General features: G+C 36.9%; 1 protein-coding gene across 2 annotated transcripts in view; it reads left to right on the forward strand.

The window, feature by feature from the left end:
• SH2D1B (SH2 domain containing 1B) overlaps window positions 1-22,589 on the forward strand; it is a 37,568-nt gene that overhangs the window by 7,467 nt on the left and 7,512 nt on the right. Inside the window, exon 1 of one of the 2 annotated variants that reach the window (XM_087440201.1) lies at window positions 4,374-4,498. The exons of the other annotated variant lie outside the window; for it this stretch is intronic. Within the exon in view, the coding sequence (XP_087296327.1) occupies window positions 4,389-4,498 (110 nt within the window). The 5' untranslated portion in view covers window positions 4,374-4,388. Of the gene's footprint in view, window positions 1-4,373; window positions 4,499-22,589 lie in introns of those variants that run through there. 2 annotated transcript variants of the gene reach the window in all.

Genomic DNA, 22,589 nt, shown 5'->3' on the forward strand with positions numbered 1-22,589 from the left:
TGTACAGATCTTTCACCCCTTTGGTTAAGTTTATTCCTAGGTATTTTATTCTTTTTGTTGCAATTGTAAATGGGATGGTATTCTTAATTTCTCTTTCTGCTACTTCGTTGTTAGTGTACAGAAATGCAACTGATTTTTGTATGTTGATTTTGTATCCTGCAACTTTACCATATTCGTTTATTACTTCTAAAAGTTTTCTGGTGGATTCTTTAGGGTTTTCTATATATAAAATCATGTCATCTGCAAATAGTGACAGTTTCACTCTTCCTTTCCAATTTGGATCCCTTTTATTTCTTTCTCTTGCCTGATTGCTCTGGCTAGGACTCCCAGTACTATGTTAAATAGGAGTGGTGACAGTGGGCATCCTTGTCTGGTTCCTGTTCTTAGAGGGATAGCTTTCAGTTTTTCACCATTGAGGATGATATTAGCTGTGGGTTTGTCATATATGGTCTTTATTATGTTGAGGTACTTTCCTTCTATACCCATTTTATTCAGAGTTTTTATCATAAATGGATGCTGGATCTTGTCAAATGCTTTCTCTGCATCTATTGAGATGATCATGTGATTTTTGTTCTTCATTTTATTAATGTGGTGTATTACGTTGATTGATTTGCGAATGTTAAACCATCCCTGCATACCTGGAATAAATCCCACTTGATCATGGTGTATAATCTTTTTAACGTATTGTTGTATGCGATTTGTTAGTATTTTGTTGAGGATTTTCGCATCGATGTTCATCAGTGATATTGGCCTGTAATTTTCTTTTTTTGTGTTGTCCTTGTCTGGTTTTGGTATCAGGGTAATGTCAGCTTCAGAGAATGAGTTAGGAGCTTCCCCCTCCTCAATTTTTGGAAGAGTTTGAGAAGGATAGGTATTAAGTCTTCTTTGAATGTTTGGTAGAATTCACCAGGGAAGCCGTCTGGTCCTGGACTTTTATTTTTGGGGAGGTTTTTGATTACTGTTTCGATCTCCTTACTGGTGATTGGTCTATTCAAATTCTCTACTTCTTCTTGATCCAGTTTTGGAAGGTTGTATGATTCTAAGAATTTATCCATTTCTTCCAGATTGTCGAATTGGTTGGCATATAGTTTTTCATAGTATTGTCTTATAATCTTTTGTATTTCTGAGGTGTCTGTTGTAACCTCTCCTCTTTCATATCTGATTTTACTTATTTGTGCCTTCTCTCTTTTTTTCTTGGTGAGTCTAGCTAAAGGTTTGTCTATTTTGTTGATCTTTTCAAAGAACCAGCTCTTGGTTTTATTAATTTTTTCTGTTGTTTTTTTGGTCCCTATTTCATTTATCTCTACTCTGATTTTTATTATTTCCCTTCTTCTACTGATTTTGGGCTTTGTTTGTTCTTCTTTTTCCAGTTCCTTTAGGTGCATTTTTAGATTGTTTATTTGAGATTTTTCTTGTTTGTTGAGATAGGCCTGTATCGCTATAAACTTCCCTCTTAGAACTGCTTTTGCTGTATCCCATAAATTCTGGCATGTCGTATTTTCATTTTCATTTGTCTCCAGGTATTTTTTGATTTCTTCTTTGATTTCTTCGTTAACCCAGTCGTTGTTCAGTAGCATTTTGTTTAATCTCCATGTATTTGTGGCTTTTCTGATTTTCTTCCTATAGTTGATTTCTAGTTTCATACCGTTGTGGTCAGAAAAGATGCTTGGTATTATTTCAATCTTCTTAAATTTATGGAGACTTGTTTTGTGGCCTAATATGTGATCAATCCTGGAGAATGTTCCATGTGCATTTGAAAAGAACGTGTATTCTTCGGTTTTTGGATGGAATGCTCTGTATATATCTACTAGGTCCATCTGTTCTAGTGTGTCGTTTAAGGCCAATGTTTCCTTATTGATCTCCTGTTTGGATGATCTATCCATTGGTGTAAGTGGAGTGTTAAAGTCTCCTACTATTATAGTGTTACTGTCTATTTCTGTTTTTATGTCTGTTAATAATTGCTTTATATATTTAGGTGCACCTACATTGGGTGCGTAGATATTTACAAGTGTTATATCCTCTTGTTGGATTGTTCCCTTGATCATTATGTAATGCCCTTCTTTGTCTCTTTTTACAGTTTTTGTTTTAAAGTCTATTTTGTCTGATATGAGTACTGCTACCCCAGCTTTCTTTTCATTGCCATTTGCGTGGAGTATCTTTTTCCATCCCTTCACTTTCAGTTTGTGAGTGTCTTTAGGTCGGAAGTGTGTCTCTTGTATGCAGCATATATATGGGTCTTGTTTTTTTATCCAGTCAGCCACCCTATGCCTTTTAATTGGAGCATTTAGTCCATTGACGTTTAAAGTAGCTATTGATAAGTATGTACTTACTGCTATTTTTAAACATTTTTTTTTCTCAGTGTTTTAGTAGTCCTTCTCTGTTCCTTACTTCTTCTATACAGAATTGATGGTCTCTTTAGTTTGACCTCTGTCTGAAAGCTGTACTCTTTAACTACCCTCCTCCCTCCTTTTATGTTTTTGATATCATATCTAACCTCTTTTTTGTGCATTTGTATTCATTACGTTCTAATCGTGGAAATAGATAATTTTTCCTATTTGTGGTCTTCTCTTTTCCCCTTAAATCAGTCCCTTTAACATTTCTTGTAACACTGGTTTCTTGGTGACAAACTCCTTTAATTTTTGCTTATCTGGGAAAATTTTGATCTCTCCTTCCATTTTGAACGATAACCTTGCTGGGTAGAGTATTCTTGGCTGTAAGTTTTTTCCTTTTAGCACTTTAAATATATTGTGCCATTCTCTTCTAGCCTGTAAGGTTACTGCTGAGAAGTCAGCTGATAGCCTTATGGGGTTTCCTTTGTATGTAACTTGACATTCTCTTGCGGCTTTTAGGATTCTCTCTTTATCTTTAATTCTGGACATTTTGATTATGATGTGTCTTGGTGTGGGCCTCTTTGGGTTTATCTTGTTTGGGGCTCTCTGTGCCTCCTGTACCTGGATGTCTGTTTCCTTCCTTAGGTTAGGGAAGTTTTCATCTATTATTTCTTGAAATAGATTCTCTGCCCCCTTGTCTCGCTCTTCTCCTTCCGGGACACCTATAACACGGATGTTAGTGCGCTTGATGTTGTCCCAGAGGTCCCTTAGACTGTCCTCACTCTTTTTAATTCTTTTCTCTTTTACCTGTTCACCTTGGGTAATTTCTTCTAGTCTTTCTTCCAGCTCACTGATCCGTTCTTCTGTATCCTCTACTCTGCTTTTGAGTCCCTCTAGTGAGTTTTTCATTTCCAGTATTGTATTCTTCATTTCTGATTGGTTCTTTTTTATATCTTCCATTTCTTTGTTGACATTCTCACTGAGTTCATCTATTCTTCTCCCCAGATCAGTGAGCATCCTTAACACTCTTAGTTTGAACTCTCTGTCAGGTAGGTTGCTCTTTTCTGTTTCACTTAGTTCCTTTTCTGGGGTTTTGTCCTGTTCCCTTATTTGGAATGTATTCTTTTGCCTCCTCATTTTGCCTCTTTCCCTGTGCTTGTGTCTACGTATTAGGTAGGTCGGCTACGTCTCCTGCTCTTGGATAGGTGACCTTATGTAAGTGATGGCTTAGGAGGCTTCCAGTGTGCTTCCCTCAGTTCTCAATGTTCCAGGGGTGGCCCCTATGTGGGCTACGTGTGTCCTTCTATTGTGGCCTGTTCGCTCTCCCTATAGGCGCCCAGGGAGGCTGAGTTATGCTCCTGGCCAGCTGTTGTAATGCTCAGCTGCTTGTAGTTGTTGTGGGCCCTTCAGTCTCTTTATCAGGTGTGGGTAGCCCCAGCACAGTTGGCTGCAAGTTCTAATACCATATTTGTGTTGCAGTATTTCTTTTAAGTGAGTAGGCCCCCAGTGTGGCAGGTTGTTAGGCTCAGGGCCTTACAAGTGCTGTAAACCTCTAGCCTATTAGGTCTCTTGTCAGCTCTCTGAGGATTGCAGCTGTGTGGGGCTGCCCTCAGGCACAGGAGCACCGAATTGTTTCAGGCTTTGGAAGGTGGGGCAAACCTCCTATGTGGGTCTTTGAGAAGCACAAGTCTTCTGCAGCTGACAAGCCCTGTTGCCCACAGGTCCACACACACAGTCAACACAGTCCTGCCCCGTGTGAGCGCCCCGACCTCCCCAAGCGGACCCAGTCTCTCCACGGCGGGAGCCCCACACACTCCGCCACCACCCCACACTCTCCACCCGCTCCTTGTGCACACCCTGCCCCGCTCAAGTCAGCTCAGTTGCCAGGCTGCAGAGAATCCAGTCACCAATCTATGCAGGCCCACACGTTGCCTGAGGGCTTGTTGTTGGGTGGGGCCAGTCTCTAGGGTGGGCTGCCTGCCCTGGCTGAGCTGGATTAAATCGGTGCTCTAGCGGGTGGAGCGGACCCTGGGCTAGCAGGTCTCAGGGAAAACTCCAATGGCGTCTGTGTCAGCACGCTCACACCAGGCCACAACAATGGCCGCCGCCAATGTCCCAGTCCCTGGAGAGGTCTCACCTCTCACCGAGATGCACTCAGGGCCTATTAGGTGAGTCTCTTGTCACCGAAGCACTGTGTACCTTTCTTTCTGGTGATTTTAGGATGCTTTCTGGAACGGGTGAGTTTGTGCGCGGGCCCTTTAAGAGCCAGTTTTAGTTTCTTTGTGAACCAGGTTTTCTGGGGGTGCTCCCCAATGCTTTAGTAGCAGGCACAGTCAGATATTATGCCGCTGGTCTCGATTGTGCTGGGTCCACAAAATGCCCACAGCGGGGACGCTCCCCGGCTCAGGGCCCCGCCCCTCCAGGGAGGCTGCGTACCTGTGCGCTGCTCCCGGCGGCCGTGAAGCTGGCGGCTTGTGAAGGCGGCGTTTTTCCTCTCCAGAAGGGAGTCTCTGCCTCTTTTTCCCCAGTTAGGATTGTCTGTTGTTGCAGGAGTTCCTCTTATCCAGTTTTCAGTTCTGTCTCAGGGGTAATTTTTCCACGAGTAGTTGTAAATTGGCTGTGTCCACGGGAGGAGGTGAGTTCCGAGTCTGCCTACGCCGCCATCTTGACTGAATATGAAAAAGATTATTCTTTCTCCCAATGAATTTCTTTGGTGCCTTTGTAAAAAAAAATCTATTGACCATATGTTTGGATCTATTTCTAAGCTCTTACCATTGATCTTTTTTCCTATCATTATGCAAATTCTATATTGTATTGATTACTGTCACTTTATAACAAGTTTTTAAATCAGAGAGTGTAACTCTTTCAACTTTTTCAAGATTATTTTAGCTATCCTAGGTCCTTTTCATGTCCATACGTGTTTTAGATTCTGCCTTTCAACTATCATAAAAACAAGCCTGATGGGATTTAGACTGAGAATGCATGAATCTATAGATCAATTTGGGGAGAACTGATAATAATATTGATCCTTCTGATCCATGAACATGGTTTAATCTCTCCCTTAATTTAGGTCTTTTTTTTTTTTTTTTTGCTGAGGAAGATTTGCCCTGAGCTAAGATCTGTTGCCAATCTTACTCTTTTTGTATGTGAGACACAACCACAGCATGGCCACTGACAGACGAGTGGTGTGGGTCTGCATCTGGGAATGAAACCTGGGCCACTGAAGTGGAGCAAGTCAAACTAAACCACTAGGCCACTGGGGCTGGCCCTATTTAGGTCTTTTAAAATTTCTCTCAACAATGTTTTGTAACAGGTCTTGTAACATCTTTTGTCAAATTTAGTCCTAAGACTTCATATGTTTGATGTTATTTTAAATAATGTAGTTTTAATTTCACTTTCCACTAGTTCAATGCAAGTAAATAGAAACACAATTGATTTTTGTATATTGAACTTGTATCCTGCAATCTTGCTAAGCTCACTTATTAGTCTAGCAGCTTTTTCGTAGAGACTGTGTGATTATCTACATCCCATCTGCAGTTAAAGATGGTCGTAGTTCTTCCCTTTCAATCTTTCTATTCCATTCTTTTTCTTGCCATATTGCACTAGCTAGGACTTCCAGAACAATGTAGAATAGAAGTGATGAGTGCAAAAATCCCTGTCATTCTTTGAGGGTAAAAGTATTGTTTTTACCATTAACTGTTTTAGTCCCTCTATTCCTAGTAGAGCTGAGAGTGTTTATCAGGAAAGTATGCAATTTTGTCAAATGCTTTTTCCGCAGCAACTAAGATGGTAGTATAAATTTCTGTTTTTTAGTCTGTCAATTTTTTTTAAAGATTCCACATATAAGTGATACCATGCAGTATTTGTCTTTCTCTGTCCAGCTTATTTCACTTGGCATAGTGCCCTCAAGCTTCATCCATGTTGTCACAAATGGCAGGATTTCCTTCTTTCTCATAGTTGAATAATATTCCATTGTATATATATATATATATATATGCCTCATTTTCTTTATCCATTCTTCCGTCGATGGACACTTAGGTTGTTTCCATATCTTGGCTATTGTAAATAATGTTGCAATAGATGTAGGAATACATTATTCATTCCCTTTGGATATATACTCAGAAGTGGAATTGCTGGATCATATGGCAGTTCTATTTTAATTTTTTGAGAAATCTCCATACTGTCTTCCATAGCAGCTGCTCCAATTTACATTCTCACCAACAGTGCATGAGGGTTCCCTTTTCTCCACATCCTCACCAACACTTGTTATTTCTTGTGTTTTTGATAATAGCCATTCTGACAGGCACAAGGTGATACGCCATTGTGGCTTTGATTTGCATTTCTCTGATGATTAGTGATGTTGAACACCTTTTCATGTGCCCGTTGGCTATCTGTATGTCTTCTTTGGGAAATTGTCTATTCAGATCCTCTGCCCATTTTCTAATTGTATTGTTTGTTTTTTTGTTATTGAGTTGTATTGGTACTTTATATATTTTGGATATTAACCCCTTATCAGATATATGATTTGCAAATATTTTCTCCCATTCAGTAGGTGGCTTTTTCATTTTGTTGATGGTTTCCTTTGCTGTGCAGAAGATTTTTAGTTTGATGTAGTCCCACTTATTGGTTTTTGCTTTTGTTGCCTTTGATATTGGTGTCAAATAAAAAAAATTATTGCCAATACTGATGTCAAGGAGCTTATCTCCTATGTTTTCTTCTAGGAGTTAATCAATCAATGTTCATTGATTTTCAAATGTTAAAACAATCTTGAAATTTATCCTGGGATAAATCCCACTTGATTGTTATGTATTATCTTTTGTATATATTGGTTGATTTGATATGCTAAAATTTTGATAAGAATTGTTGAATCTATGTCATGGGGAGTATAAACTGTATCTTTACTTTTTAAAATATCTATATCTGGTTTTCATATCAGAGAAATGCTAGCCTCATGAAATAAGTTAGGAGTAGTCTCTCTTTAATTTTCTGAGTTTGTTTACATTCGGTGTTATTTCTTCCTTAAATGTTTAGTTAGAATGCATCAATAAAGCCAAGTGGGCCTAGAATTTTCTTTGTGGGAAAGTTTTTAACTACAAATTTTATTTCTGTATTAGATATAAGGTTATTCTATTTATTTCTTTTTGAGTGAGTTTTGTTTATGTTTTCAAGTAATTTATACATTTCATTGATATCAAATAAAACTTTGTCAATTTTATTTATCCTCTCAAAGAATAGCTTTTGTTTTATTTATTTTCTTTATTGTTTTCCTCATAGCTCAATGATTTCTTTTTTCCTGTTTATTATTTCTCTTCTTATGCTAACTGATTTTCTGTCTATATGTTCTACTAATTATTTAGAGAAGGGTGTTGAGATTTCTGACTATAATCCTGCATTTATCTATTTCTTCTTGTAGTCTGTCAGTTTTGCTTCTGTATTTTGGGACAAACATTTAGGTGCATAAACATTTAAGATTGTTATATCCTCTTAATGAATTGGCTCATTAATCTTTTTGAAAAACCTCCTTTTTTATCTCTGGTTATAGTCTGGTTATATATCTGCTGGTTATAGTTTGCTTTGAAATCTACTTTATCTGATATTGCCAGCTTTCATTTATTAGTATAAATATGATATATTTTTATCATCAATTAACTTTTAACCTATTTGTGTCTTTGTTTTATATCAGGTCTCTTGTGGGAATCATACACTTAAGTCTCGCTTTTTTTAGCCAGTTTGACAATATCTTCCCTTTAATAGGAATGTTTAGACCATTTGTATTTAATGCAATTGTTGATATGATTAAGTTTAAATCTACCATCTTGGCATTTATTTTCTATTTATCTCATCTGTTCTTAGTTTCCCTTTTCCTCTTTTTCTGCCTACTTTTGGATTGAGTGAATTTTTTTTTTATATTTACAAATTATCTGTCTTGTGGGCTTGCTTGCTATAATTCTTTGCTTTTTAGTGGTTTATTTAGTATTTATAGTATACTTTGTTTAACTTATCATAGCCTATATTTGAGTAATATTATATCACTTTACCTATAGTATAAGAACCTCACAAGAATATCCTTTCATTTCTTCCACACTCTAATCAAGCCTTTGTGCTATTATTGTCATGCATTTTATTTCTATATATTTTATAAACCCTACAATAGATTATTATTATTTTTGCTTTAAGCAAGCAATTATCTTTTAAAGTGATTTTAAATATAAGAAAAAATATTCTTGCTTTACCCATATATTTACCATCTTTGGTAATCTTCATTCCTTTGTGTGTACAAGGGTTCCTCAACCTTGGCACTATTGAAATTTTGGATCTTGTGCAATTTGTGGAATGCCTTGTGCAATTTGTGATGACCAGCAATATCTCTAGACATTGCAAAATGTCCCCCTAGGGGAAAAAAAATCACTTCTCGTTGAGAACCACTGGTATAGATCTGAATTTCCATCTGGTATCATCTTTCTGTCTGCCTAAAGGACTTCCTATAACATTTCTTGTAGTGCATATCTACTAGTGTAAATTATTCTAGCTTTTGTGTATTTGAAAATATCTTCTTTTCACTTTCAGTTTTTGAAAGATTTTCTCTGGATATAGATTTCTAGGTTGACAATTTTTTCTTTCAATACTCTAAAGGGTTTGCTGTGCTGTCTCCTGACTTGCATTGTTTCTGATAAGAAGTTTGCTATAGTTCTTATATTTGTTCTTCTGTAGGTATGTATCTTTTTTTCATCAATTGCTTTTAAGATTTTCTCCTTATCATTAGTTTTAGGCAATTTGATTTTGACATACCTTTGTGTCATGTCCTTTGTGTTTCTTGAATTTGGAGTCCACTGAATTTCTTAGATTTTTTTTTTTTTTATAGTTTTCATCAAACTTAAAAATTTTTTGTCTGATATTTCTTTAAATACTTTTCCTGTTCCCACTTCAGGGAATCTAATTACAGGTGTATTAGGCTACTCAAAGTTGTTCCACAGCTCACTAGTTTTCTATTTATTTTTTTTTCAGTCTTTTTACTCTGATTATCATTTTGGGTAGTTTCTGTTGCTTTGTCTTCAAGTTCACTAATTTCTTTCTTCTGTAACGTGAAATTTGCTGCTAATCCCATCCAGTAGTCTTAATCTTAGACAATGTAGTTTTTACCTCTAGAATTTTAATTTGGGTGTCTCTTTGATGTCTTCCATGTTTCTGCTTAACAAGCTCTATCTTTCCTCTAGATTCTTGAACATCTGAGATAATTTTAATAACTCTGTTAATGTCCTTATCTACCCAGATGGATCCTAATGGTCTCCCTGAGTTGATGAGATAGAGCTAGGAGTCCAGGAAGGCCAAGGCACCTGGAGTTCATGGGAGGAGAATACAGAAGAGAAGAGAGAGATACTGAGAAGGATCTCCAGAGATCTGCAGAGGAGTTCCTTGATTCTTCAGCTTAGTGCTGAATAGCTCATGTGTATGAGGAAAGTACCCAAGGCAGGGTAAAAAAATCACCCAAAAGGAGCCAAGGGAATAATCTATGGAGCTTACACTGGTCTGGAAGTAGTTATTTCCTCACAGACGAGAAGAAAATCTCATAATTAATGGGCATCAGTTAGAGTAATAAGAAGGATACTGAACGGAATAGCGGAAGAGACTGCATTCTAGATTCAAGGCTGCTCTTGTCTCACCTAACAGAACTTTAAAACAAGCCCTCAAAAGATTGAACTATTTCCAAGGAACTTAACTGAATCCTAGAACAAAGTTCAAGAATATCTATAGGAACACAAAAACACCCAGCATGAAATAAGGTAAAATCTACAATGTCTGGAGCCCAATTAAAATTTACCAGATATGAATAGAGGCAGAAAATACAATCCATATTAAGAAGAAATGTTAATAGAAACAGACCTAGAAATGAACGAACATCATATTTTATAGTATATTAAGATAATTAAGGTCTTTCTGGGTTATATTTTGCCAGAGAAAGAGAAATGACACATCTTTTGATGTAAAGCCATGACTGTGTACTGCCATTCCTGCCATCAAATGAAGGCAAAATGGTTCTGACTACCTTGCTATTAGAAACTTTTGATAGCTAGCTAGATAGATAGAGAGATAGCTTGCTTTTGTTTGATCTACAGCAAATCTTTTCCTATATCTAGGTGCCAGAACTGTGATTATTTTATCCACAAAAAGATGCACATTTGAAACTGCAGCTGTAAACACAATAACCTTTGATTGAGGTTATAATAATTCAGTCATTCTCCAAGACACGTCTGTTGTTTGCACTGGCCAAATAGATGAGTTAAATGAGAATGTGGTAGGAATCAGCACACTGCATATTTCATGATTTTGATAGTGCCTTTAGTACAGAAATTTCTTCCAGGAATGTGAAATTGCTTTTAGTTCACTATCTTGGCAGATGACGCCAGTTATAGGAGCTTCTGCTTGGTCCTTCTTACTACAATAGTCACCATTCTATGAATCAGAGAACCAATTAAAAGAGTCTCCCAATTTCTCTAAGTGCATAACTGCATTCTGGAAGTGGGGAAATAACCATAGGATGGTCCTGCGGTCCCACTGCATCTACTTGAAATAGGCCGAGGTGAAGATTTCTTCTATCACCTGGCTACCACAAGTTCTGCCTCTGAACTGGTGGACCACGGGAACATTTGGGGACTCCAGGGATCAGTGTCAGTTCAGAGCTAGTATCAAATAACTCTCAAAAATACTGGGTATTTTTCCTTTCCGCAGTACATACTGCCCCTGGTAAATGCTGCATGTTCTTCTGGGAAAGGCTTGGAGAAGAGTGGTCACATTTCTTTCTTAAATGAATATAAAAATCCAGTAGCCCTCTCAAAAGGGCTCTGGGTCTGTGAACTGGATTAAGCATGCAAATTGGGTAAGAGGTGCAAGAGTCCCTACTACGTGAGTCAAGTCAGGGTTCTGCCACCAGACCTAGAATTTCTCTGTCTACATTTATATCAAATAGCACTTTAGGCTGCTCATCTATTCCATGCCTTGGAACCCAGTGTATCAATTAAACATCATCACAGATCCCTGTAGAGCAAACTGCTCTTACAAGGTTATATCCCTCTGGTTTATAATAATTGTGACCTCTTTGTCTCTCATTTGACTGCTGACACCTGACCTCTACTCTTCCTGGATCCCATTATTTCCATTGAAATAAGGGCACCCAATTCCATTGCAGGATTTCCCACTGTCAGCACCAACCTATAGTTGTTAGCTAGTTTTTAAGGATACTGGTGCTCTCCTCACAATGTATTCTTTAGTGCATCATGAAGGTGCTGTCCTTCAGACACCTGGAGGGGGTGAGAAATGACTAAGCAGTTTGCATAAACAGATCCATTACAACATTCCCATCTCCCTGATTCCTGATTCTCTTCAGATTCCTTTCTCTATAGAATGCCAGGGAAGTTTTGGCATTTTGATCTCTCTTGAATATAGGCCATTATTGAATCCATGCTTCAATTAACCAGTCTAGCAGAATATTATGCCACTCCCAGGTGCATGAGTTAATACATTAAATTCTAAATCCTGGGTGAGTGAGCCCTTATTGATGAATTCAGCCAAACTAATGTTTATTTCATCCTTCTTGGTTAACACCCTTATATCTATCTCCATACATGCTCTTTGTATATGTCTCCCATTATGAACCCAATCAGAAGACTGAAGGCAAGGTCAGAGCACAGAGAAGAGTGGGGATGTTTAGAAAGAGGATATGGAGATACAGAAAATATCCAGCACAGGTATATACTGGTATTGAACACATTAAATTTGAAACGCCTAGTAGACATCTAAGCAGAGATGTTAAGTCAACAGGTCGATAAATGAGTCTGGAATTCAGGGGCAGGTTGGAGCTAGGAATGTAAATTAAAATATAGTTTGATGAGAATTAATATTTCTGCAATATTCAGTCTTTCTATTCAAAAACATTGCATCTCCCTTTATTCTGTGAAGTATTCTTTTATGTCTCTTGGTAAGACTTTTCATTATAGGCTTGGCACATTTCTTGTTAAGATAATTCAATGCAACTCAACCAATATTTATTGTGTCTGTACTATGAAACAGGCAATGTGCTAGAGTGAACAAAGCAGACATGATTCTGCCCTTGTGGAACTCAGAGGCAAGTGTGAATTGCAGACAAGTAAATGGATAATTAGAATGCAGTATGATAAATGGTATGTTTGGATAGTAATAGATGATTTTTTTATTATTATTTTATTGAGGTCATAGTGGTTTATAACTGTGAAATTTCAGGTGTACATTATTATTTATCAGTTTCTGTACAGACTGCATCATGCTCACCACCGATAGTCTAATTTTTATCTGTCACCGTATATATATAGCCCTTTAGCCCTTTTGCCCACCCCCCCAACCCCCTTCCCCTCTGGTAACTACTAATCTGTTTTCTTTGTCCATGTGTTTCTTTATCTTCCACATATGAGTGAAATCATATGGTGTCTGTCTTATTTTGCTTAACATAATACCCTCAAGGTCCATCCATGTTGTTGCTAATGGGACGATTTTGTCTTTTTTATGGCAGGGTAGTATTCCATTGTATATATATACACCACATCTTCTTTATCCATTCATCAGTTGATGGGCACTTGAGATATCACCTTACACTAGTCAGAATGGCTACAATTACCAAGATAAAAAATAACAAATGTTGGAGAAGATGTGGAGAAAAGGGAACCCTCATACCCTGCTGGTGGGAATACAAACTGGTGCAGCCACCATAGAAAACAGTATGGAGATTTCTCAAAAAATAAAAAATAGAAATACCATATGATCCAGCTGTCCCACTACTGAGTATTTATCCAAAGAACTTGAAATCAACAATCCAAAGAGATTTATGCACCCCTATGTTCATTGCAGCATTACTCACAATAGCCAAGACGTGGAAGCAACCCAAGTGCCCATTAATTACGTAACGGGTGATTATTTTTCACAAGTTCCCCTCCTTTCCTCCTGATGGAGCACCCCACCTCAAGGTGCCCTGAAGCACTCAGTGCCCTGAATCGTCAACTCAGCTGCCTTGCATTGCCAGGTCTTTGAGCAAAGCCTTGGATGGCAAAGATAGCATGTGGCTGGCTATTGTGGTATGTGGATACTGTCATATTGATTATCATAGTTTTATAAGACTTGAGACCTGTTAAGAGTGGAATACACCAGGTAAACCCAATCTACCCATCACTACTCTTCTTTCCCCATGACAATTAGCCTGTAGTCACCCCTTTCCACATCCCATCCTCCTAAAGGCACAGGGGGAAAAATCAGGGATACAAATTTTTAGACTGTATTCATTTTAGGTCTGTTTTTTGAAGCATCTAAAACTTTGTTCTGAATACTGGACAAAGTAAAACCTCCCTAAAGAGAATTACCAGAGAATAAAAACATAGCCTTTACCACAAAATAGTGTATTTCAAAAGAGGTGAGGTTGATGTCAAAAATAATAAGTACTTAGTGGTGAACCCTTTTTATCTGTTTAATTGCTTTGTTTTTTGTTTGGATAAAGACTGTTTCCGAACAGGTAAGCATCTGGAATCTAGAAAGTCAACCGCCGAGATTACTAAAGGCTTAAAACAATGAACTCTATATCTTGCTTTCAATAAAAAGATATCAGCTCCTATGAAGATCCAAAATGTCCAAAACAGATTTTTTCAAAGTTGCAGAACAAGAGATGGGATTGTTTGAAGATGAAAAAATCAAAGGAAAATATTTAAAGTTAGCTTATACTCACATCTTTACCATTCCCCAACTAGTATAAATAGATAGAACTTTTCCAACAGATGCAAAAATTTGCACAAAAAAATCCTCAGAACTCAATAATGACACCACTGATACACCCTCCCTCCCTGCCTTCTTCTCTCTCCTTCCCTTCTTCCTTTCCTCTGTCCTTCTTTTTACTCTGTCTCAAAATTGCACTAAAAAAAGCTGTTTTATTTCAAATTTTTCATTATTAATTGTAATTTAATAAGTTTTATGGAGTGTTTATTATTTTTGCATATTGTATTTTAATTAGTTTAATCTAATGATCATTCATATTAGAAAATATGTATTTATTTTATGTTTTCATTAATTTACACTTTTACTCGATATTTCATAATATATTTATGATTTTTATTAAATCATATTAAATATTTAAATTTTTGTTAAATATTTAGATTCACTGATCTTTGCTTTTTAATAAATAAGAAAATATTAGCATTGTCTGTTTTGTTCCAATATTGCAATCTCAAAGAGCAGACATTTGGGCTCATAGATTGTACACATTTCAACTTTACTATATTTTGCCAAATTGCTAAGACATTAGTATCTAATTACACTACCACCAGTAGTATATAAAACTTTGTATAGCTCCGCATCACAGCCAATATTTCTTATTAGTAGGCTCTTAAATCTTTGCCAATCTGGTATGAAATGATATCTAATTGTGGTTTAACTTGTTTTCCCCGATTGATAGTGAAGTGAAGCATCTTTTCATACGTTTATTGGCCATTCCATTTGTCTTTTTCTTATCGTACACTAGTGTTTTTATTGTATATTAGTGTTGCAATTATTTTCTCCCAATCGGTGGACTTTTCCCTTTGTTAATGATATATTTTGATAAATAGAAGTTTTAATTTTAATATAGTAAGTTTATTACTCTTTTCTTATAGCTTGTACTTGTTGTGATTTAAGAACTCCTTCCTTAACTCAATATAAGTTGTTCACTTATATTTAATTCTCCTAAGTTTAATGTTTTTTTTTCATAAATGAGTTTGCAATTAGAGTCTGAAGTAAGGATCCAATTTTATTTGTTTCCACATGAAAACATTACCATTACCATTTAACAAATAGTCCATCTTCTCCTCACCAATTGGCTGTGCCAGCTCTGTCATGTATCAAGTTTTCACACATATAGTGGTCTGTTTCTGGGCTCTCGATTTTATTCCATTAATATCTTTTCTACTCTGGAACCAGTTCCTTGCTGTCTTAATTATAGCTTTATAAGAAGACTTGAGACCTGTTAAGACAGGAACACCCTCCCACGACCACTACCACAAACAAACACATACCCAATCTGATTTTTCTTCTTTAAAATTGACCAGATTTTTGTGCAGAGGAGTGACGTGATCTGACTCACTTTTTTTTTATTTTTGAAGTATAATTGACATACAATATTATGTTAGTTTCAGGTATATAACATAGTGATTTGACTTTTGTATACTTTGTGAAATGATCACCATGAAAAGTCTAGTTACCATCTGTCAGCATACAAAGTTAATAAAATATTATTGATTATATTCCCCATGTTGTACATTATATCCCTATGACTTATTTATTTTATAACTGGAAGTTTGTACTTCTCAATCTCCATCATGCATTTCACCCTTCCAACTTCCCTCCCCTCTGGCAACCACCAATCTGTTCTCTGTATCTATGAGTCTGGGGTTTGTTTTCTTTGTTTTGTTTTTTAGATTCCACATATAAGTGAAATCGTGCAGTATTTGTCTTTGTCTGTCTAGACATTTCACTTAGCATAATACCCTCAAAGTCCATCCTTGTTGTTGCAAATGGTAAGATTTCATTCTTTTTTATTGCTAAGTAATATTCCATTGTGTACATATACCACATCTTCTTTATCCATTCATCCACTGGTGGGCACTTAGGTTGCTTCCATCTCTTGACTATTGTAATTAATGCTGCAATATATGCACATAGTGGTGCATATGTTTTCAAATTAGGGTTTTCATTTTCATCAAATAAATACCCAGTAGTAGAATTGCTGGGTTATATGGTCGTTCTATTTTTAATTTTTTGAGGAACCTCCATACTGTTTTCCACAGTAGCTGCCCCAATTTACATTCCCACCAATAGTGCGTGAGGGTTCCCTTTTCTCCACATCCTCGGCAACACTTGTTATTTCTTGTCTTTTTGATAATAGCCATTCTGACAGGTGTAAGGTGATATCTCAATGTGGTTTTGATTTTCATTTCCCTGACGATTAGTGGTGTTGAACATCTTTTCATGTGCCTGATGGCCATTTGCATGTCTTCTTTGGAAAAATGTCTCTTCAGATCCTCTGCCTGTTTTTTAATCATATTTTTTGTTCTTTTGTGATGGAGTTGTATGAGTTCTTTATGTATTTTAAATATTAACCCATTATCATATATATGATTTGCAAATATTTTCTCCCATTCAGTAGGTTGCCTTTTCATTTTGTTGATGGTTTCTTTTGCTGTGCAGAAGCTGTTTAGTTTGATGTAGTCCCATTTGTTTATTTTTGCTTTTGTTTCCCTTGCCTTTGGAGTGAAATCCAAAAAACGTCTCTAAGACCAAGGAGCTTATGGCATATATTTTCTTCTAGGAGCTTTATGGTCTCAGGTCTTATGTTCAAGTCTTTAATCCATTCTGAGTTAATTTTTGTGTATGGTGTAAGATAGTGGTTTAGTTTCATTCTTTTGCATGTAGCTAGCCAGTTTTCCCAACACCATTTATTAAAGAGACGCTTCTTTCCCCATTGCATATTCTTGCCTACTTTGTCATAAATTAATTGACCATATATGCCTGGGTTTATTTCTGGGCTCTGTTTTTATGCCAATACCATACTGTTTTGATTACTATAGCTTTGTAGTATTGTTTGAAATCAGGGAACATGATACCTACAGCTTTGATCTTCTTGGAAGAGTTTGAGAAGGATAGGTACTAAATTTTCTTTGAATGTTTGGTAGAATTCACCTGTGAAGCCATCTAAACCTGGGCTTTTGTCTGTTGGGAGGTTTTTATTTACTGATTCAGTCTCCTTACTAGTTATCAGTGTATTCAGATTTTATATTTCTTCATGATTCAGTCTTGGAAGATTGTATGTTCCTAGAAATTTATCCATTTCTTCTAGGTTGTCCAATTTGGTGACATATAATTGTTCATAGTAATCTCTTACAATCCTTTGTATTTCTGTGGTATCAATTGTAACTTCTCTTTCATTTCTGATTTTATTTATTTGAGCCCTCTCTCTTCTTTTTTTGGTGAGTCTAGCTAAAAGTTTGTCAATTTTCTTTCTCTCTTCAAAGAACCAGCTCTTAGCTTCATTGATCTTTCCTATTGTCTTTCTAGTCTCTATTTCATTTATTTCCACTCTGATCTTTATTATTTCCTTCCTTATACTAACCTTGAACTTTGTTCTTCTTTTTCCAGTTCCTTTAAGTGTAGTTAGATTTTTTATTTGAGATTTCTTATTTCTTGAAGTAAGCCTGTATTGCTATGAACTTCCTCTTAGAACCACTATTGCTGTATCCCATAGATTTTGGTATGTCATGTTTCTGTTTTCATTTATCTCTAGTATTTTTTTATTTCACCTTTGATTTCTTCTATGACCCAGTAGTTGTTTGATAACATGTTGTTTAATCTCCATGTAGTTGTACTTTTTCCAGTTTTCTTTTATAACTGATTTCTAGTTTCATAGCATTGTGGTTGGAAAAGATGCTTGATATGATTTCCATCTTCTTGAATTTATTGAGACTTGTTTTGTGGCCTAATGTGTGATCTATCCTGGAGAATGTTCCATGTGCACTTGAGAAGACTATGTATTCTGCTGCTTTTGGATGGAATGTTCTGTATATATCTGTTAAGTCCATCTAGTCTAATGTGACATATAAGGCTGATGTTTCCATATTGATTTTCTGTCTGGATGATCTATCCATTGCTGTAAGTGGAGTGTTAAAGTGCCCTACTATTATTGTATTGCTGTCAATTTCTCCCTTTAGGTCTGTTAATATTTGCTTTATATATTTTGGTCCTCTTATGTTGGGTGCATGTGTATTTATAAATGTATATATTCTTGCTGGATTAACCCCTTTATCATTGTGTAATGCCCTTGTCTTTTATTATAGTCTTTGTTTTAAAGTATTTTGTCTGATATAAGTATAGCTACACCAGCTTTCTTTTCATTTTCATTTGCATGTAATATCTTTTTCTACCTCTTCACTTTCAGTTTTAATGTGTTCTTACTTCTGAAGTGAGTCTCTTGTAGGTAGTATATAGATGAGTCTTGATTTTTTATCCTTTCAACTGTAACTGAGCAAGGGCTCGCTCTGCTTGCCACAATGTGATGCCAATCAATTGCAATATGAGTTGGTGGTCAAGAAAGGGATTTATTCAATTAGCTAGCGAAATTGGAAGTTGGTGGACTCACATCCCACAGACCATCTTAAGCAAGCACAAAATCTTGAGGCAGTTACATAGGGAGGAGGGAAGAATAGGGAGGCGTCAGACTGTTTCTGGCATCAATTCTCCGGACTTCTCATCTTCTGTTCTGCCCACAGGGTCTGACGTTATTTCCTTCCTTAAAAACACGTTTCAGTCTCAGATGGCCTCCTCAACCCTTTTGGTTCCTGAGAAATAACTCATTCCAATGTCAGCAAAGTTTCATATCAGATTTGAGAACCTGCTGATACATGTTAAAACACGTCTTTGTGGCCTTTGTACAATAGCCTGGTTATGGTATAGGTTAATGATCGGCAATATGTGACTAGCAGTTAAACAAATAATCTATGTCTTTTGATTGGAGAATTTAGTCCACTTACATTTCAAGTAATTATTGATAGGTATGTACTAATTGCCATTTTGTTATTTGTTTTCTGGCTGTTTTTGTAGTTCCTCTCACTTCCTTTCTTCTTCTTTTTATCTCTTCCCTTGTGTTTTGATTATTTTCTTTAATGTTATGTTTAGATTCCTGTCTCATTTTCTTTTGTGTATTTACTATAAGCTTTTACTTTGTGGTTACCATGAGGTTAACATATATTATCCTACATATATAGCAGTCTATTTTAAGTTGATAGCAACTTAAATTTAAACACATTCCAAAACTCTACATTTTTACCCCACACACACATTTTGGTTTTGATGTCACATTTTACATCTTTTTATTGTATGTATCCTTAACTAATTATTATAGTTTTAATTAATTTTACTACGTTTGTCCTTTAACCTTCATAGTAGCTTTATAAGTGATTAATCTACTACCTTTACTATGTCTCTGCCTCTTCTACCTGTCTCAACATGGTCCTTCTATCCCTTGTTTTGGAGAAGCAGTTCATCTAGTTTTCAGATCTTCTTTAGAGGGAAATGAGCCATATGTAGCTGTAGATTCAGTGTGTCTGTGGAGGAGATGAGTTCAAGATCTTCCTACGCTACCATCTTAGACCTCACTCTGACTCACATTTTTAAAAGGACCACTCCAGCTGTTGTGTAAAGAATAATAATTAATGATGTCAGAGAAAGAGGAAAAAATTGCTAGAACTCTGTCCTTGAATAGATGAAAGCAGATGGCATCCAGTGGAAATAGGAGGGATTAGCTTTAGAGAGCCACATGCGAAGTTCATCTATGCTAGTAAAGGCAGAGTATACAAATGCAGATGCAAATAGGTGTGGTGATGGGAATCTGGAAATTCTCTTCTGATTGCTTTAATCTTCTCAGTGAAATCATGAGTTAAGAGTGAGGCGTTGAGGGTTTAAGAAGAAAGGAGATGGTGTAGAATCATTGTTGAGAATGTGAAGGTAAATTAGTGCCTAAAGGGCAAGAGCCCACTTGAGGTTTGTGGTCAAATCTAAAGTGAGGCCAGGCAACAAAGTTGTATGTTTCTCCCCAGCCACATACAGCTGTAGAGAGTTGGGCTTAATCAGGGTTTTGGTTTTGCTAAATATTTGAGTAAATAAAGTGAAAGATGGTAAAGGAGTATATAAGGGAATGATTATAATGGTGGACAAGCAATTTAGGCTGCGTAAAGAAGGGAGTGAAAACATGTGAGAAACCCTGAAAAGTGGTAGGATCAAAGGTTTGGAGGGTCTATGATATCAAGGGATTGTTGGGGTCAGCATACTAGAGGAAGGATCTGGAAAGATGAGAAGTCAGGAAAACAAAGTGGGATACATGAAATTCACATTATGAAAGTATTGCAGTTACTAGCAATTACAAGGTCAATGTTACAAGGAGGGCTAGCTTCAACCTATGCCCTGCACTTGGTTTAACACTTTGCTGTCACGGCCTTGAAATTCCTAATAATTTTTTAACAAGGGGCCTTACATCTTCATTTTTCCCTGGGCCCCACAAATTATGTAGCCAGTCCTAGTCGTCCACACGGGAGTGAGTGGCTGATATAGGTGGAGGACAAGAACACTGGAGGAGAGGAATTCAAGGAACTGAGAGATTGGAATGTTGAAGGCTAATCTACGTGTGCATTGAAATTGCTGAAGATTTAGGCAGGAATAGTATTGAAGATAGTGACAGTGAGCTGGGAGCTAAAATCTGGAGAAATGAGTGGCAATAACCCAGGGATCAGGAGATGTCAGCAGTAATGAGAGGGAGTAGGTGATATAATCTAATGATGTGAAACTCAAAGCTGAGGATTTGGAGGAAGAAGGGAAACAACAGTGAAGAACCATAGACCAAGGAGAATACTGGCCTCACTGCTAGACCCTGTAGTCAAAAGGGCCGTGGGAAAAAGCAGCAGCCTTTTAGAGGGTGCAGGGGAAGCGGTGTCTGCGGGCCAGAGCTGGGTTTCTTTTAGAGCAATAAAATGACAGGGATGATTAGAGAACAAGTTAAAGATATAGGGGACTTTGATAATGGTGGACCTTGAGTTCCAGAGAGCACAGTGGAAAGATTTCAGGAGTTGGAGAGAAAGGGACACAACAGAGGCTATACAGAGCGTTGTAGGATTAGAAAACAGGAGAAAAAGATGACCTGCGATACTGGGGTGCTTGTAAGTGACTGACAAATAGGGATAAAGGCCATGAAGAGATTACTCCAGTGGATTCAAGGCAGAGAAAGTGGAAGCAAGACTGCAAGTGTTGGGGGGTAAGGAGGGTGCACCCCATCCCCACTGGCGATGCGGTCAGTAGGCCTAGGGGAAGCTTGGTCTTTTTACCTCTCTTTAGTGTAAATGCATGCTGAAAAGTCATGTTTCTCTTAAAAGTTTTGTAAATGGCATTTATAAAATAATAATTAGAACAGGGAGCATTAAAAATAAATTTTTACGTTTACCAAATAATCCCATAGTCATATAGAATGGATACTAATCTCACTGCTCTGTAATCTCTTATATTGTTTTTTGGTAAATATTCCCAAATAAATGCATATAGGTATCACAAGTTCTTGTAAAGCATTGTGGCAATGTGGCTTGTTATTTCATTAAAAATACTTTGCAAAGAATAAGACCATATTTCAGCAATGTCTGTTTATAATTTGACATATTTGGCTTTTGGACTAATTAACATAGAACCTCCTTTTGTTTTATTCTTTCATTCTCCTTTAGTGAAGATTTTCTCAGGCTGATAATACAACAATATAATTAAAAATAAAGTCATTTATTGAAGAATTTAACATAGGCTATATGATAGTTGGCTTTCAAAAAACTATGTGATCAGGGGCCAGCCCGGTGGCCCAGCCGTTAAGTGCACGCACTCTGCTGCAGCGGCCTGGGGTTCACTGGTTCAGATCCCAGGGGCACACTAATGCACCACTTGTCAAGCCATGCTGTGGTGGCGTCCCATATAAAGTAGAGGAAGATGGGCATGGATGTTAGCCTAGGGCCAATCTTCCTCAGCAAAAAGACGAGGATTGGCAATAGATGTTAGCTCAGGGCTAATCTTGCTCACGCGCACACACACAAAAAATACTATGTGATCAACCAAATGGAATGTATGGACCTTGTTTTGATCCTGACTTGAACAATATTTCTGTGAAAAGACATTTTTGAGGCTTCTTCCCAGACTGCAGGATACTTTGTCACATGTGGACAAGGACTCATGTAAAACATTTTGTTGCTTTCCATGTGATTTGGGGATATCCGCTGGCTTATTCTGGCCTCAAGAAACTCCACAAAAAAATTGGGATTTGAAGTCAATTGCTAACTCAGCGATGAAGTCTCCTGTACCTTAACGCTATACGTAGCTATCTGACTTCCCAATTCAGTCAAAAGATTAGTCATTTGATTCTTTGGCATGGGTGCAAGTAGGGGGAGATCAATCAGATAATTTGAACCTCATGTCAATGTATTTGATTCTCATTTTTTACATTTTAATATTTCTGTGGAATCAGAACATGTTTAACAGTTGATAGCGATCATATAGCCTATGTTAATACATGCATTTTTCTCCTGGAAAAGCTATTATTAAATTGATACTGTATCTTACAATTGATGACACATTGAAATTGAAGAAAAATGGTAAGGTATGCTATTTCTTGCTTTGGAAATTGCTAGATTGGATCTGTTATCT

Source organism: Ceratotherium simum, chromosome 2 (genome assembly GCF_057802395.1).
Source record: "Ceratotherium simum simum isolate JZ-2026a chromosome 2, ASM5780239v1, whole genome shotgun sequence".
Taxonomy (NCBI): Eukaryota; Metazoa; Chordata; class Mammalia; order Perissodactyla; family Rhinocerotidae; genus Ceratotherium; species Ceratotherium simum.